Here is a 15387-nt window from a genome sequence, read left to right as displayed (position 1 = left end):
TTTTATTGAGACGTTCCAAGTGCCTGTGAAATGCTTCAACTGGTCTAACCAAAAATTTATCACCAAAACACAAAATGATCGGGCTTTTTAACACTTATCTATCAACATGAACATCTCACCTATCTTTTTGAACACTTTCCACAACTTGACACCAGGTATTTATGCATTTATTCCTCAAAGTCAGCACTTATTGAAATTACATTTCAAATCAAATCATATGGCGTGCGCACGCGTAATGTCACCGGATGTGTTGGCAAAACGCAAGGCAGCTATGTTATTATTAACGGGTGTTGCTACCCCCCGGGCGTGGAGTGGGGGTCACGCAACGTGGCAGCACTAGTGTTAGGATTAGGGTTAGGATCAGGGTTAGGGTTAGGGTTAGGGTTAAGGTTAAGGTTAGGGTTAGGGTTAGGGTTAGGGTTAGGGTTTTTGCATTATGATAGCTGTCCCCACACCACAGATAAATTTTTGTGGATGACGCCTCTATATATAGCGATCCGATAGATAGATATTGATAGTACGCGTTAGGGTTAGTGTTGGAGTTAGGGTTATGGTTACCACAGACTAACGGATACACTACACCGTACACTACAGTGTATCCGTTAGTCTGTGTGTCTACTGTCAAGCAGAGCATATAAATCAACTGAGTTGATTTAAGTGCTCTGAAGTATACGTCAACTGTATCACGTGACCCTCACTCCACGCCCGGGGGATAGCAACACCCGGTAAACTCGCCCTGATGCGCCAATGTGCGCACAATCGGGAGCGTGAAAATCAAAATGAATCAGAAGTGTTTGCGATGCGGTTTATCCTTTTCAAAAAGAAAGAGTGGTATCGGTCTTGATTACTTTAAAAGTAATCGTCATCTTACAAATCAATACGTGACTGTCCAGGAGGCGTTGGATTTAGAGGATCCGGATAGGTAATTTATTATTTTATATCACGTCGGGGTCACCAATGGCAATGTGGCTATATGGAAATGCGGTATCTCGGGAGTGAGAGTCTAGGCACTCACTCTCGCGTGTCCTCTTCGCATCCACCACCTATTTTTTCTTTAGTGACCCGTTGGGGACAGTAACCAAATAAAAATCGCACTCAATAAGTTGCGTTTCACTCGTCGAGCAAGGACATGTTTTCCTGAGCTTATTCGACGAATCGCCGGCGTCTGCGCTACGTACAGACTACAGCCTACCGACCACAGGCACTTGAAGCGTACAGTAAAAACCCGCGTATAAGAACATAGATTTTTCCAAGTTAGCCTCAACATGTTCTTATATAAATGGTGCTTACTGAAAAATTAGGCTCAAAAGGTTCTTAAATAGGTTCTTAATTGTTTCTACTTTTAATATGTACTAGCTGNTTTGCCGATCGCTATGCGCATTGGGAATGCGTACGTCACAGGTCAACAGAAATGGCGCTCAATATATCCGCCGCTCGTCACTTCGAATTTTTTGTATTTTTATACGATCAGTTACATTGAGATTGTATACATGGATGGCTCAAAACGTTTCTGTTTGTTTCTGTATGAGTGAGAATTGGCAGACCCGGAGTGAGAGCGTGAGATTCAATGACGTGAGTCTCACGCCGAATGCGTGAGAGTTGGCAGCCCTGTAATGATTAGTCTTCAAAGTCGAAGGAGCTATAGCGGAGGCTGTAAGAAATATAGTTGGTAAAAATAGACCCGTCAACACTGCGGACTTGTATAGTTAGAAAAGCTTCAATTTTGCAATTAACCAAAGGAAAAGTTGAAGGAATAGAATTCCAATATATAAAATCCTTTGAAGGTGGTACATGTTAACGCTCGGCTGATCGAGTGCTACGAACATGCTTCGTTAAGCAAGTGGGAATGCCAATCTTCTCCTGACGATGATCAATTGTATGATTGTTTATAAGTTTTACATGCAGAACATGTCCCATAGGCACGCTAGAGGAGGCCAATCAAGTTGAGTCGGAACAACCTCAGAACTATCAAAATAGTTTTTGCATATAACTATCTCGCAGCTTTATGTTGAATACCATCCAATTCTGAACAGTTCTGAAGTGTATAGGGGCACCAGCTTGGCAAAGCATATTCAGATATGGGGAGAACCGTAGTTAACAGAATTTTAGCATTGATCAGCAAAGCCAAGATTGTGGCATAACATACCGAAAGAAAGAGACTCGATCTTTCAGTATAACCAATGTGTGCATTCCAGCGAAGATCACTACTAATAATGACACCCGAATATTTGTAAGGAGGTGTAACAGGTAGATATTTATGGTAAAGCAAGTGTGTAAAGGTCAAGGGTGATTTATAGTTGGTAATGAGAATTTTTTGTACATTTTTTAGTATTGAAAACATACCCCAAGTTGTACTCTCGGTATGAGTAAGGACACTCTGGAAGGCTATACTGATCATCCTTATTGAAGATAGTGTGGTATACAACTGGGTGTCAGCAAAGAGGCAAATAGAAGTAGAAGAGTCCGTTTTGGCCAACTGATCCATAGGGAATATCAGATGGGACAGCAGCCACATGTGACATACTACCATGAACACAAATAATTCGCGATCTATCTATCCTTCAGAAACTCAGAGATCCAGTAAAAGTTTAAGGTAGTAATATCCAATCCCAATTGACCAAGTTTAAAAAATAGGAGATCATGAGGAACCCTATCAAAGGCCTCGCTGAAATCTAGAAATACTGCGTCAACCTGTTGAGACTTGTCAAAACATAAAGTCTATATATAAATCATGAAGAACATTGATTAACTGGGAGTGGGTAAAAGTAGAAAAATCATGTCGAAAAACAATATTGATATTGAGAGTATATATATCGTGCCTATCGAAATGACTCGTATCAGAGGAATAGACTATATATATGCTCAAATACCTTAGAGCAGAGAGAAATCAAAGATATTGTATGATAACTTAGGAATTTTGATTTTTTGATTCCCCTGATAGCAAGGGAAGATCCACCACCTTTGTAAACTGGGTGTCATGAGAGTCTTATTCCAGTCAGAAGGAAGAGAACATAGATCACTAACAGTAATAATAGTAGTAATACATGCTGATGCACAATGCAACCACCGTTTCTTACATCTATCAAGACGGGCATATATGCATGTGCTATACCAGTGCTATGGTGAGCTGAATCCTTGTACAATGTAGGCCATATAGGCATACTAAATTAATATACTTATATAGCTAAGGTGGCAATGATCTACTGTAGCGTTACTAAACTAATATAGCCAGGGTGGGCACGTTCTATGCACCATGCTGCTAAAGGTGGGCAGCAGCTACATATATACCTACAGCTACACAGGTAGATCTACTGTAAAGGTAAAAGGAAGTTACAGTGTCCAATACTGTGCCATCATGGGTCACGATAGGCTGACCAGCGTGCGGGACTAATGCTAATACACCGTCTTTCAATCTGTGACCGATTTTTGGAGCTAGGGTCACAGAAACTAACTGGCTGGGGGCGTGACATTGACATCGCTAGATGCGTTACAAATACTAATCGGTCCTTTAAAAATGAAACACTATAACCATGTTTCTTTTCAGATATAGTATGGATACTTGAGATATAACCATGTCCAAGTCTTCCAGTGGCAAGGCAAAGGAAACTTTGCCTAACAAAATCAAGAATCTCCTTGGTATCAGCAAGGGAACAGCAAGCCCTGTGGCTGGGGCCAACCCACTAAGGACAACTGAATTTTTCTTCACTAGTGAGGTTTTGCGGGTGAGTAACCGCTTATCATGTATACATGCTTATAAAAGTGATTTAGTGATGTTATGGAAGTACATGGTTAGGCCACAATTAAAAAAGTCTTTGTTTGCCCTCACCCGACCCAGGCTGAAAAGTTTGGGTAGGTATAGGTAGGCTTTTTTTAGGGGGTCTTTTTACAAATTCAGCATGGTGTCTACATTCTCGGGTGTGCTTGTGTGGAGATACCTTTTATGTTGAATGTTTGTTTTGCTTGGTACATATAATGTATTGCCTACAGATTTATATAATGTACAATGATACAATTTGTAAAAAAAGAAAAAAACATCAATACAAATGTTTGAGTCGGCCCCTTTTTGGCGGGTCGGTCGGGTGAGGGCAAACAAACAATATTTTTATTATGGCCTTAACACTGAGAACGTGAACATGAATGCAACTTACTATGAATAAAGTACTGATGCATTGGCGTGATGGACAAACATTTCATGTACATGAAATGTTGGTGAATCCTAAATTTATAATACTATAATGACTAATAAATATGTTCATTCATTTTTCCATGTACGTGATAGTTATTGCTGTTTGGTGGCATATCGTCGACACGTTCATATCTGGTGTTGAATTTCAGGAGCTATCTTCGGAGAGTCCTACCAGTGTGCGGTTGAAGAAACTGACTGAAATATGTGAAATTGTGCAGACCAAGAAACTTGAAGAGGTGACTGCTTATATATTATGCATCAGCATGTATCAAATGTGTAACATTTAAATTTCTAGCGAGTAATATTTCCAGCTTATATAAAAAAAATTTACTTGGAAGCAATAGTTTGGCGTCGTTAATTTTATAGCAGTGACTAAATGCAGATATCATCCAGCCACTGGGCTAATGTTTTAAAAAGGGATGCTTTCCCCTAAAATTTTAGAGTATATTATGATAGTAAATGCATAAATAATCGCATATGCCTACAAATTTCTATAATTATTCATTCACGTTTGTCAGAAAACAACATTGAATTTCGAAATCTTTATTTTTGTGCTGCCACCCTGAAAAAGTTGAGCATTTTCCAATTTATTTTGCATGTTATTCAGACTGAGGGCTAATCACAAAAGTGCAATTATATTTATACCTAAATGCTATTAAACATGTTAAATACAATACGATATTGCAATCCTTCTGCTCTTAAATTAAAAAATAAGATACACTCGGTCTGTAGCCTGCATCCGAAACGTTGCTTTGCGCAATTTTTTTAGAGGATGCGCTTCGTGGCGCCACCGTCGCTGTAAGTAACAGTATAGTCGTCAGTTTTAAAACATTAAAAAAAAATATTTCTGATGAATATTGAACCATAAAACGTTTTATGTAGCGTAATTTTAACCTATTTTATCTGAAAATATTCAAAGAATTAACCTATAGTAATGTATCTCTTTAAGCTTCCATAAATCTTCATCTTTACGAGCGAAAGTTTTGTCGGCACACTACATTGTGCATAATAATAAAAAACTTATAGCGTGATATCTCGGCTGTTATTTTATATCTCATCAGTTAGTTTCTACCTAATACTTTGAATGGTGCGATAATACATTGCAGGAACTGCACATACATTCAGGTACCCCGAGGAAGAAGGTATAGGTGCAAGGCAGCACTGAAGGTTGAGCATATTTTTGCTTTTCAGAATGCGATCGAGGTGTTGTGGCTGACCGTGGCTGACCTTCTGTACGCTCAGTCACCGCAGGACAGCCGTAGTCTCTCTATGCGCTTCCTACAGTGCCTCATCGTTGGGCAGTACGAGGAACTAGGTATCATGAGAGCCTACTTCTTCAAGGTCATTCAGGACCATGACGTAGCTGAGGACGTGGTGCCCAGGTATGTTTGGTAATGCACGGGGATGTAATAGAGGTGGATCCCCTTGGGGATAGAGGTGGATCCCCTTGGGGATAGAGGTGGCTAGGGTAGCGAGGGTGTGTGAGAGAAAAGGGGAGAAAGAACGGGAGAGATATAGATAGCTAGAGAGGGGGAGACAGGGAGAGAGAGAGATAGGGAGGGAGAGGGGAAGACAGAAGAAGAAGAAGAAGAAGAAGAAGAAGAAGAAGAAGAAGAAGGAGATAGAGGGAGAGGGAGAGAGAAAGTGAGAGCCAAAGAGGGAGAGGGGGAGAGAAAGTCAGAGCCAGAGAGGGAGAGGGAGAGGGAGGGATAGAGATAGATAGACAGAGAGAGAGAGAGAGAGAGCCAGAGAAGGAGATAGAATGTGTGTGAGAGAGAGAGAGAAAGAGCCAGAGAAGGAGAAAGAAAGAGAGAGAGAGAGAGAGAGAGAGAGAGAGAGAGAGTGTGAGCTAGAAGAAGATGGCATGCTGAGAAACTTTACAACACTATAACTTACATGCAGGTTTGATGCATTCAAAGCCCTGTGTGATGTGGGCAAAGATGTGTACAACTTTGAGGAGGAGGTTGGCTCATTCATTCTTGGCTGGATGGGCGATGTCATGCGTACTTCCTGCATCAAGGACTTCTTGGCATTACTCGTAAACCTAGTCAAGTACAACGCAACGTATCTTGACCAGGACATCGTTTCTGGAATTGTACAGTAAGTCTGCGTGTGTGTGTGTGTGTGTGCGTGTGTGCGTGCGTGCGTGAATGAATGCGTGCGTTTGTGTGTGTGTGTTTGTGTGCATGTGCGCGTGCGTGTGTGTGTTTGTTCGTGCCTTTAAATAAAATATTTTAGTGCTAATTTTTTTATCACCTGCACCTTCACTAATCTTCTTCTTAAAGTGATTTTTATTTATGTTGTTTTTTAATTTGCAGCCATACTTGTAACCACATCTGCTGGACAAACAGCCAGGGAGACATCGAGGTTAGAAATTTCCCAAGTATCGTATTTTCCATAAGCCATAGTGATTGATTCCTATATTATATGTACATGTTCAGAAACGTGTATCAGTCGAAATTTTATTTACTCAAATTAGAAGTAATGGTGAAATTGTGAGTCATAATATATAGATGTATATAGATGATAAGGATGTAAACTAATACAACTGTACATATCATCATCATAGCTGCATGGCATATGAAGTAGAGGGCCCTCCCCAGGAAGTTCAGAAGGCATGTCATTTCTTGTCAGTTAGGGGAGCCCATGTGAAGCGGTTGTATCAATTGGAGTCAGTTAGGCGGGTTATAAGCAGCTCAACATACAGATTAACTCGATCGGTTAAGATATGTATACATCAAGGTGTGAAAACTTGGTGTGACTGTGTATCGATTGCCCAAAGAAAACAGCTGGAAATTAAGGTGTCAATTAGGCAATTAGAGTGCGTCAGAGGATGTCGCAAATTGCCTTCAGCTTTAAAAGCATGTCAGACCTGACATGGAAGAAAGGCCTGCAGAGAACCCTGAACTATAAGTCTTGCATTACTTTCTGCAGATGTGTATAAAGGTTCTGGACGCCATCGTCTGCTACAGCTACCTGCCAACCGATTCGCTCTCTCACTTTATCAACACCCTGTGCACGACAGTTAACATTAGCAAGGAGGACCTGTGTAAGGCCAGCTGGGAGGTATACACACCTTACAGCATCCGCAGATACGCATGGTGTCTGTTATGCCTGTTGGGCTTTTTCACATAACATCGGTCATGCGTCTTTAAAAACACGTTTAGGCTAGGTTGAATGCTCGATTTTAAGAGTAATAATTAAAAATAATAAGATTTTAGTAGGGTCAGCATTGGGTTTGACGGTACAAACTGGTGTTGAGGAGTCACCTGACTTATCTGATGAAACAGTAGGGTTTTGGTAAGAGTAGTTGGAAATAGTAAGTACTGTACAACACCTGTGAGGATTTGGCAAAGTATTTTAATTTGAAAAGGTCTATGGAGCTTGGTACAAGTAATGTGCTTAATACTCAAACACTAGCCAGTTTTAGTGGAATATATTGGCACTGTCATTTTTTTCCATATGTCCTGGATTTGGGATTGCACTTCTATTTCAGTACAGCATAATTTCAAACAGTTGTGGTTTCAACAGAAATTTAGCGATGCTACACTTTATCAGGAATATCAGTAAAATTATCGTCGTCGCACCATATCTTACCAAGGCTGTAATCCTGGCATTTCTATTGGTTGACAGCTCATGCGGAAGCTGCTAGGAACTCACCTGGGACACAGCGCCATCTACACCATGTGTCGCATCCTGCAGGATCCAGGCAATCTACAGAGGACGGGGCTTCTTCGTGGAGCGGTCTTCTACATCGGTATGGCTCTGTGGGGACATAAACGCGTCGAATCGTTGAAGAACTCGCCATCTTCTGTGCTGCCGTCCTTCAAACAGGTACTGTCCACTTTTCTACCTTCAGTTAAGCTATTTCGACACCTTCTACTCTGTATTGGCCACCATCAACATGCTGATGATTTTGCAACCTGGTCCCGACCAGTCGTGCTTGGTCTTCCTATAGGCGACTACCTTCTATATGCAAGTGTATTCAGTGTCCCATAAGAGCATATATCCCATGTTCCATTTATTGCATTTCCTTTGACACTAATTGCTGTTCAATATACTTTCCTGAAACTCGTTCGACTAACCTTCTACTGTATTTGCATCTTGCCTCGAAACTCCTATGATTCGTGATTTTAATGCTGTTCTATTTAAACAAGACCTGTATCATATGTGACCCTTGTGTATTTAACACAGTATTTTAGCTTTATTCTACCTACCCATCCATAAATTACGTATCGGGTATTATTTGGTGTAGTATTTAGCAGACCAACAACAGGTGCAACCAGTGTTAATATGTTTATTTATATATGTGGCTGGTTAAGAAAGATTTCTCGGTGATATTTGTTTGCGCGTGTGTGGTGACCACCATATCGTTTTATCATAGGCCCTACAGTGTCAGCATCAGACGATTGCTTACGAGGTGCTACTCTCCGTGTCTCGCCTCGTGAAGAAATACGGCAGCGAATTACAGCTACTCACCTGGGATCTTGTTATGGACATTGTGGAGAGAGTACTGAAGATGATAGAGGTAAGAACAGTTAGTCATTCGTGTAGTCGAACCTAATAATAATGTCATACAATAGATGTGAGAGTGATGCACTCACTCAGAATGTGGTGTAATACTAGTTAAGATAGACTTGTGATGTGTTCTGCTGAATGGAGTAGACAGACATAGTATAGTAGAAATAAATAGAGTAAAACAGCAAATGGTAGAAATTCCACATGCCTGGGAGAAGGTGTATGTATGGAGATATTTTTTTATTTGCCACATGTCTGACTGTTCTCCTTTTTGCTTCTCTTATGACAAGCGTGGTGCCCAGATGTGAGTAGCACCAGATCTGTACATGAGAATATTGCTTTTCATTCACCATCGGTTGGTCATCGTATTTGCCGTTGTTTGTTATACTAGGATGCTCTCGTTTTTAATCCCAGCAGGGCAAGGACATGAAAGTGGCAGCATTAGATGGATTCTTACTTTTATATTGCTACAACCACATTCTTATTTTTCGATCCCCATGAGCACGAAGGTGGCAGCACTAGACGTACGAACAACGATGCAAATTGCTACGTTTATTTACGACCAGTGAAAAAAATACACGGGGGCTCGGGGCGATTTAGCCCCCGAAATGCCAAAAAGAGCCCTGGAAATGCCAAAAAGACCCCCCGTAAATTTGCATAGAGTTCAATGCAAACCAAATTTTAGAGTGCTATTTTCATGCACGCGAGCTTGAAAAGTAGCCCCCGAAAAATAATTTTTTTTTCCCTGTTTACGACGCTTGCCGTATCGGTTTTCGCTCTCTCGGCAGAGTAAGGATGTGAAGGAGGACAGCCCCATGGCGAAGGAGCTGGCGAGGGAGCTACACGAGCTGCTGACCTGTGCTGAGGAGCAGAGCATGCGCAGCGAGTATGCGGGTGACCCGGAGCGGCTGTATGACTGCATCGAGCAGTGCTACACGACCAGACCTGTATGTACTGTACTTCTAGCCCCCTCCGCGCACAACGCTCGCCCACCACCCAAGGCGCAGACGAATGCAGAGCCGAGAGAAGAGCAATAGATAGAGAGCAGAGAGAAGGGCAGAGATAGACAAGAGAAAAACAGGCAGAAGAGAAACACGAGAGCAGCGAGTTGAGCCATGCGAGAGAAGACGAGAGCGAGAGAGAGGAGAGCAAAGAAACAGCAAAGAGAAAGCAGAGAGAGCGGGGAGAGGGAAAACAGATATAGAAAAGAGAAACAGAAAAGAGGATGGGTGCTCGCCGCCTGAGCAAACAGAGACGTGAGCAGACAGCAAAGAGAGAAGATGGCACCGGCAAGAAGGTTAGAACGAGAGAGAGAGAGAGAAGAGAGAGAGACGAGAGGGTGAGAGCACGCAGAGAGAGAGCAGAGAGAGCAGAGAGAGATAGAGAGCAGAGCGCAGCCAGCCCGCAGAGCCCGAGAGCGAGCAGGCAGCAGAGCTAAAAGACAAGTGCTGCTACGCACGCACGCACGCACACACGTGAAGCCAAGGTCAGCAGTTTTGAGAAAAGCTAGCTAGAAACTCTACGCACCCACCCACGATCGGCCGAATAAGTCCGTGTGCGTTTATTGTTGCTGTCGTTCAGGAAGAGTCTGTGCTGAGGCTGATCAACCACCGCGCGCAGTACATACATCCGATGACTGAGGGCCTGGATCGTGCAGTCTGGCACAGCCATAGCAGAAGCTTACTTCGACAATGGAGAACGTCAGCATCATGTGCTCGGGCGTGAGGTGCTACCAAGCTGCCAGTTGTGCTGAAATGCGAACAAAGCACCTGGCTATGGAGGCTATGTCATTGTGCCCTGTAGTCGTATTTGGCAGGCGGTAGCGATGCAGCGCTGTGCACATATGTCAAGCCTACGAGGCTATGTCATGTGCTGTAGTACGTTTGTGGAGGCGCGGTAGCCATTGCCCAGCGCGCTGTGACATATGTACAACCTATGAGGTATGCATTGTGCTGGTTGTTAGTCGTTTGCTGGAGGCCGGGTGCCGCTGCAGTGTGACCATATGTTAACCTACGCAGTATGTCATTGCTGCTGTATCGTTCGTGCACCGCGGGAGCAGCAGTGCTGACATATGTCAAGCCTATGAGGTATGTCATCGATGCATGCTAGTCGTTTGTGCAGGTGGTAGCATGGCAGGTGTGACATATTCAACCTATGGAGCCGTATGTCCCATTCATGATGCCTAGTGTTGCGTAGAGGTGGCGTAGCATTGCCCCGGTGTGACATATTGGTCAACCTATGAGCGCTATATTCATCATCACTGCTAGTCAGTTTGTGCAGCGTGCGTAGCATGCCAGGTGTGACAGTATGCTCACCTACGCAGTATCGGTCATCATGGATGCTAGTCGTTGCGTAGAGGTGGTAGCATGCAGCCGCGCTGACATATGTCAACCTATGAGGTATGTCATCATCCCTGTAGTCGTTTGTACAGGTGCGTAGCATGCCCAGTGTGAACACTATTTGTCAACCTCTACGGAGGTATGTCGATCATCCTGTAGTCGTTTCGCTGCAGGTGCGTAGCATGCAGGTGCTGACCATATGTCACCTATGAGGGTATGAACATCATACGTGAGTCAGTTAGGTAGAGCGGGGTACGCATGCAGCGTGTGACATATGTCAAACCTACGCAGCGCCTCATGTCAATCAGGATGTAGCGTTTGCTACAGGCGGTAGCGTGCAGGTGTGACATATGCTCAAACCTACGAGCGCTTGTCATCACGCATGTACGTCGTGGCTAAGAGGTGCGGAGCGCTGCAGGCTGCTGACATATGTCAAGCCTACGAGTATGTCATCGATGCATGGTAGTCGCTTGTGTACAGGCGCGCGTAGCGTGGCAAGCGGTCACATATGTCAACCTACCGAGGCTATGTCATCACCGATGGCTATGTCGTTGGTAGAGGGGCGGTTGAGCGTGCAGTTGTGACAGTATTAATCAGGTCAAGGCATGCGGCTGCGGCAGCGTTGCGTTGCATTACGAGAGCATGCTCATTGTATTACCATAAATATTGAAAACGACACAATGTCATTTTCTAGTATATATATATAATATATATATTATATATATATATATAAATGCATTGTCATAGGCTTCAATGATCGCGCGAAGTTAGGACGACAGCATGTGTGGACAGCTGTTATAGTGCTTGATGACAAAAATTGACAGTTATTGAAAGTTTGTCAGTGTTGATTGACAGCGTGGACAACTGTTGTAACACTTTTATACCATTAGCCAGTGACAGAGTTTTACAGTGTTTTAATTACAGAATGCGCAGTTTTGAAAGTGCTTTAATGACGCCCAGCGTTATACGAGTAACGACTCAGGTTAAGTTAGTTTAAACCAATGTTTTGTGCCACAGCTTGACAGAGTTTAACTGCACGTTTTGCGCAACAGGTGACAAAGCTTTGATAGAAGTGACACGGTCAAGGCACCGTTTGACACCGCCGTGAAAAAAGCTGGTCAGAGCACAGTTTTGCCCACAGCCTGGCCAGTGCTTTAGACAGAGTCTGCGAAACGTCGGTGACCAGCGGGGGGCGGCGGGGGGGGGGGCGGGGGGGGCGGGGGGCGGGGGGGGGGGGGGGGAGGGGGCCGGGCCGGGGCGGGGGGGGGCGGGGGGGGGGCGCAGGGGGGGGGGGGGGGGGGGGGGGAGGGGGGGGGGGGCGGGGGGGGGGGCGTGTTTGACAGCAGTTTTTGATGCCAGCTTTGGACACTGTTTATGCCCGTGTTTTGCGCTGGTGACCAGGAGGACCTGCCTGGAGAAATAGCTGGCCTGCCGCTTCCTTGTCACACATCGCAGGCGCGCGACCAGATGACGTCGCCGTACGCTAACATGGCCGTCGTGCGTGCTGGTCGAAGTCTGCCCGCAGGCCTGATCAGTCTAAACGTTGCTCTGCACCTGCTGGGACATTCCATCAACAATGGTGTGTGCTCGGTCGGCCATGAAAAATATTGTTGTTTGCCCTCACCCCCCGGCGGCCGGGGATCCGACCCGCCCAAAAAAAGGGCCGACTTCAAAAAAAATGTTATGCATATATTTTGTTTTTTAACAAATTGTATCACTGCTACATAATATAGAATCTGTAGGGCCAGTACATGTATAGTAACCAAGCAAGACAAACATTCAACATAAAAGGTATCTTCCACACAAGCCAACACCCAAGCATGTAGACACATGCTGAATTTGTAAAAAGACCCCCGCCCTCAAAGAAAAAGCCGGGTGGAGGGCAAACAAATTTTTTTTTAATTGTGGCCTGGGGGAGCTTGTCAGTGTCCAGCTCTTACTGCTGTTGAAATGGCATCATAATTGTCTCAAGGCATTAGTCATGAGGTGGTACTGTCATTGCAGAGTCTGTAGATCAGGGGAAAAAAATTATTTTTTGGGGGCTACTTTCAAGCAGTCGCGTGCCATGAAAATAGCACTCTAAAATTTGGTTCTTGCATTGAACTCTATGCAAATTCCGCGGCTCTTTTGCATATTCCGCCGGCGCCCTCTTTTGGCATTTCGGGGGCTAAAATCGCCCACCGAGCTCCCTTGCTATGTTTCGACTGCTGTTAATGAAGCAGGTCCAGTCGCATGTGATAATCACTGAATTAATAAATAAATGTCTACATGATCTATCTTATGGAATAGGTTCATCTGATATCACTATGATGCTAAGGGTAATTTTATTTCAATATAAATCCAAATATATTAAACCTAATAACGAGATTCGACAACCTGTCTCTAGTTGTCTTTGTCAAGTTGTGGGTAGCCACGGCAGAATGTGGATATATAACCAGGCGCGTCAAGATGGGTCTGACGGTGTGGCAGGTTGCGTTTCATAGGAGGGCATGTCATCTGTATTACCATAGAAATATTGAAAACTACACATGTTTGTTTATATATCTATATTATATATATATATATATATATCAGGAGTTAATGAGACAAATGAAACAGAGTTATTTGTCTCATTAACTCCTGATATATTATATATATATATATATATATATTGGTAAGCTGCATCAAGTTGTTTAGGCTCATCACATCTCCTTACTCATTGTTACTGTTGACCGTTATGAGCGCGTTGTTCATGCGGTGTTCTTCCTGACATCAGATATGCATGCGGCCGTTCGAGAACCGCGTGACAAGCTTCGCGATGCAGCCGAACGCCGACGCTCCGCCGATCTTCAAACCGCCGCTCTCCGAAGCGGACCTCGCCGACGTGAAGGCCGCTGTCGTCGGCGTCATCGACATCTTCATCGCGAAGTACGCGCGTCTGCCGTCCGCGCACGCCGTGAAGGCGTTCGAGCTGCTCGTGGGGTTCATGCAGGGGTCGTACGCGGCGCCTCTGACCGCGTCGCCGACGCTCGCAGCGGCGCGCGGAGCCGTGCTGCGCCTCTTCTGCAGCCTGCGCAGCGACACGCTGCACCGCGTGTGTGTCGTCGCGCCGGACGGGGACGCGCGAGCGAGTCCCTACCTGCTGTGTCACGCGGAGAAGGCGGTGGCGGCGGGGGGGACGCACGGGACGGCGTCGCCCGCGGGGCCGCGGTCCCCGACCGTCGTCGCCGCGTACGACCGCTGCCGCACGAAGACGATGAGCGTTGCCGCGGTGATGGCGGTCGTTGTGCAGTGCCTCGCGAGCGAGCACGAGTGGTCGGTGCTCAGCGTCGTTCTCGGCAGCCTCCCCGCCATCCTGCAGAACAAGTCCTTCGTGCTCGCGACCAACGCCAACTTCGAGTTGCTCTGCGGGAAGCTGGTCGCCATGGCGACCGACAAGCGGCTCGGCTACCCGGACGTGCTGCGCGGGCTCCCGCCAAAGTTCAGCCGCTCAGATTTCCAGGGCTTCGTTTATCCGATTCTGGCAGCACTAGCATCGTACCATGCTTACGTTGACAAGCCACTACAGGTGATACTAGCTGTGAAGAACATGGGTTCAACTTCACGATCGATAATCAAGGATACAGTCAAACCTGATCAATGAAGTCTCCCTGTAAATGTCCATTATAGATGAGTCTGTTTTATAGAGATGTCTGCTAACACTGGTTTGACTGCAGTTGATTAAGCATTTTGATCGTGAATACTATATACTGCCAAATTTAGACCAGGCGATCAGTACTATCTATAATAGATAACAAGAATTCTTAGTAATACAGTAAGAGTGTGTACGTAGTTAATAGTTCATGGTGATACTAATACAGCTGGTACATGTACCATTTTCTTTCTCTAACCCATAAGGTAGCAAAGTAATCGGATAAATGTTTAAAAGCGTTGTTTTATCAAATTGGTATGACATTTAATCAATTTACTATGACCTTTTCTTACAAGTACTGTTTTTTAAGTCGCCTGTTTTTCATCGGTCTGTTATTTGTTTCCGAAATCCATAATTAAGTAATCGGTTGGTGTGAAAGACCTGATCATTTTAATTCTAACAGCTGTTTTTCATCATTATTTCATCTGTTATTTCATCTGTTATTTCATCTCTTCATTTCATCTGTTATTTATTTCCGAAATCCATAATTAAGTAATCGATTCGTAATTCTGACATGTCGTCGGGTCGTCCTCAGGTGACGCTCATCAAGAGCCTCGAGGAGGGGAGGCTCTCGAAGTGCGCGTGCATGTGCGTGAACGCAATCATCGTCTGCATGCTCGAGATGCAGGAGACGATGATGCGCCAGCTTCCCGAAGTGCTGCTGAAGCTGTCGC

At 44.6% G+C, this 15387-nt stretch overlaps 1 protein-coding gene across 1 annotated transcript in view; it reads left to right on the top strand.

The window, feature by feature from the left end:
- Positions 1–321: 321 nt before the first annotated feature.
- The window catches only part of LOC106815258 (tuberin-like), a 52616-nt gene continuing 37550 nt past the window's right edge, over positions 322–15387 (top strand). The window contains exons 1-17 of the mRNA XM_014819694.1: positions 322–353; positions 3545–3722; positions 4336–4422; positions 5378–5568; positions 6089–6286; positions 6505–6553; positions 7121–7252; positions 7820–8020; positions 8571–8714; positions 9493–9651; positions 10286–10423; positions 10723–10791; positions 11124–11216; positions 12445–12622; positions 13430–13512; positions 13799–14590; positions 15249–15385. Coding sequence (XP_014675180.1) covers positions 3573–3722; positions 4336–4422; positions 5378–5568; positions 6089–6286; positions 6505–6553; positions 7121–7252; positions 7820–8020; positions 8571–8714; positions 9493–9651; positions 10286–10423; positions 10723–10791; positions 11124–11216; positions 12445–12622; positions 13430–13512; positions 13799–14590; positions 15249–15385 — 2801 coding nt within the window. The 5' untranslated portion in view covers positions 322–353; positions 3545–3572. The remainder of the gene's footprint in view (positions 354–3544; positions 3723–4335; positions 4423–5377; positions 5569–6088; positions 6287–6504; positions 6554–7120; positions 7253–7819; positions 8021–8570; positions 8715–9492; positions 9652–10285; positions 10424–10722; positions 10792–11123; positions 11217–12444; positions 12623–13429; positions 13513–13798; positions 14591–15248; positions 15386–15387) is intronic.

This window comes from Priapulus caudatus, unplaced genomic scaffold (genome assembly GCF_000485595.1).
Source record: "Priapulus caudatus unplaced genomic scaffold, Priapulus_caudatus-5.0.1 Scaffold1074, whole genome shotgun sequence".
In the NCBI taxonomy this organism is placed as follows: domain Eukaryota; kingdom Metazoa; phylum Priapulida; class Priapulimorpha; order Priapulimorphida; family Priapulidae; genus Priapulus; species Priapulus caudatus.
Note: the sequence above shows the minus strand (reverse complement) of the source record. Positions and strands in the feature narration are given on the sequence as shown.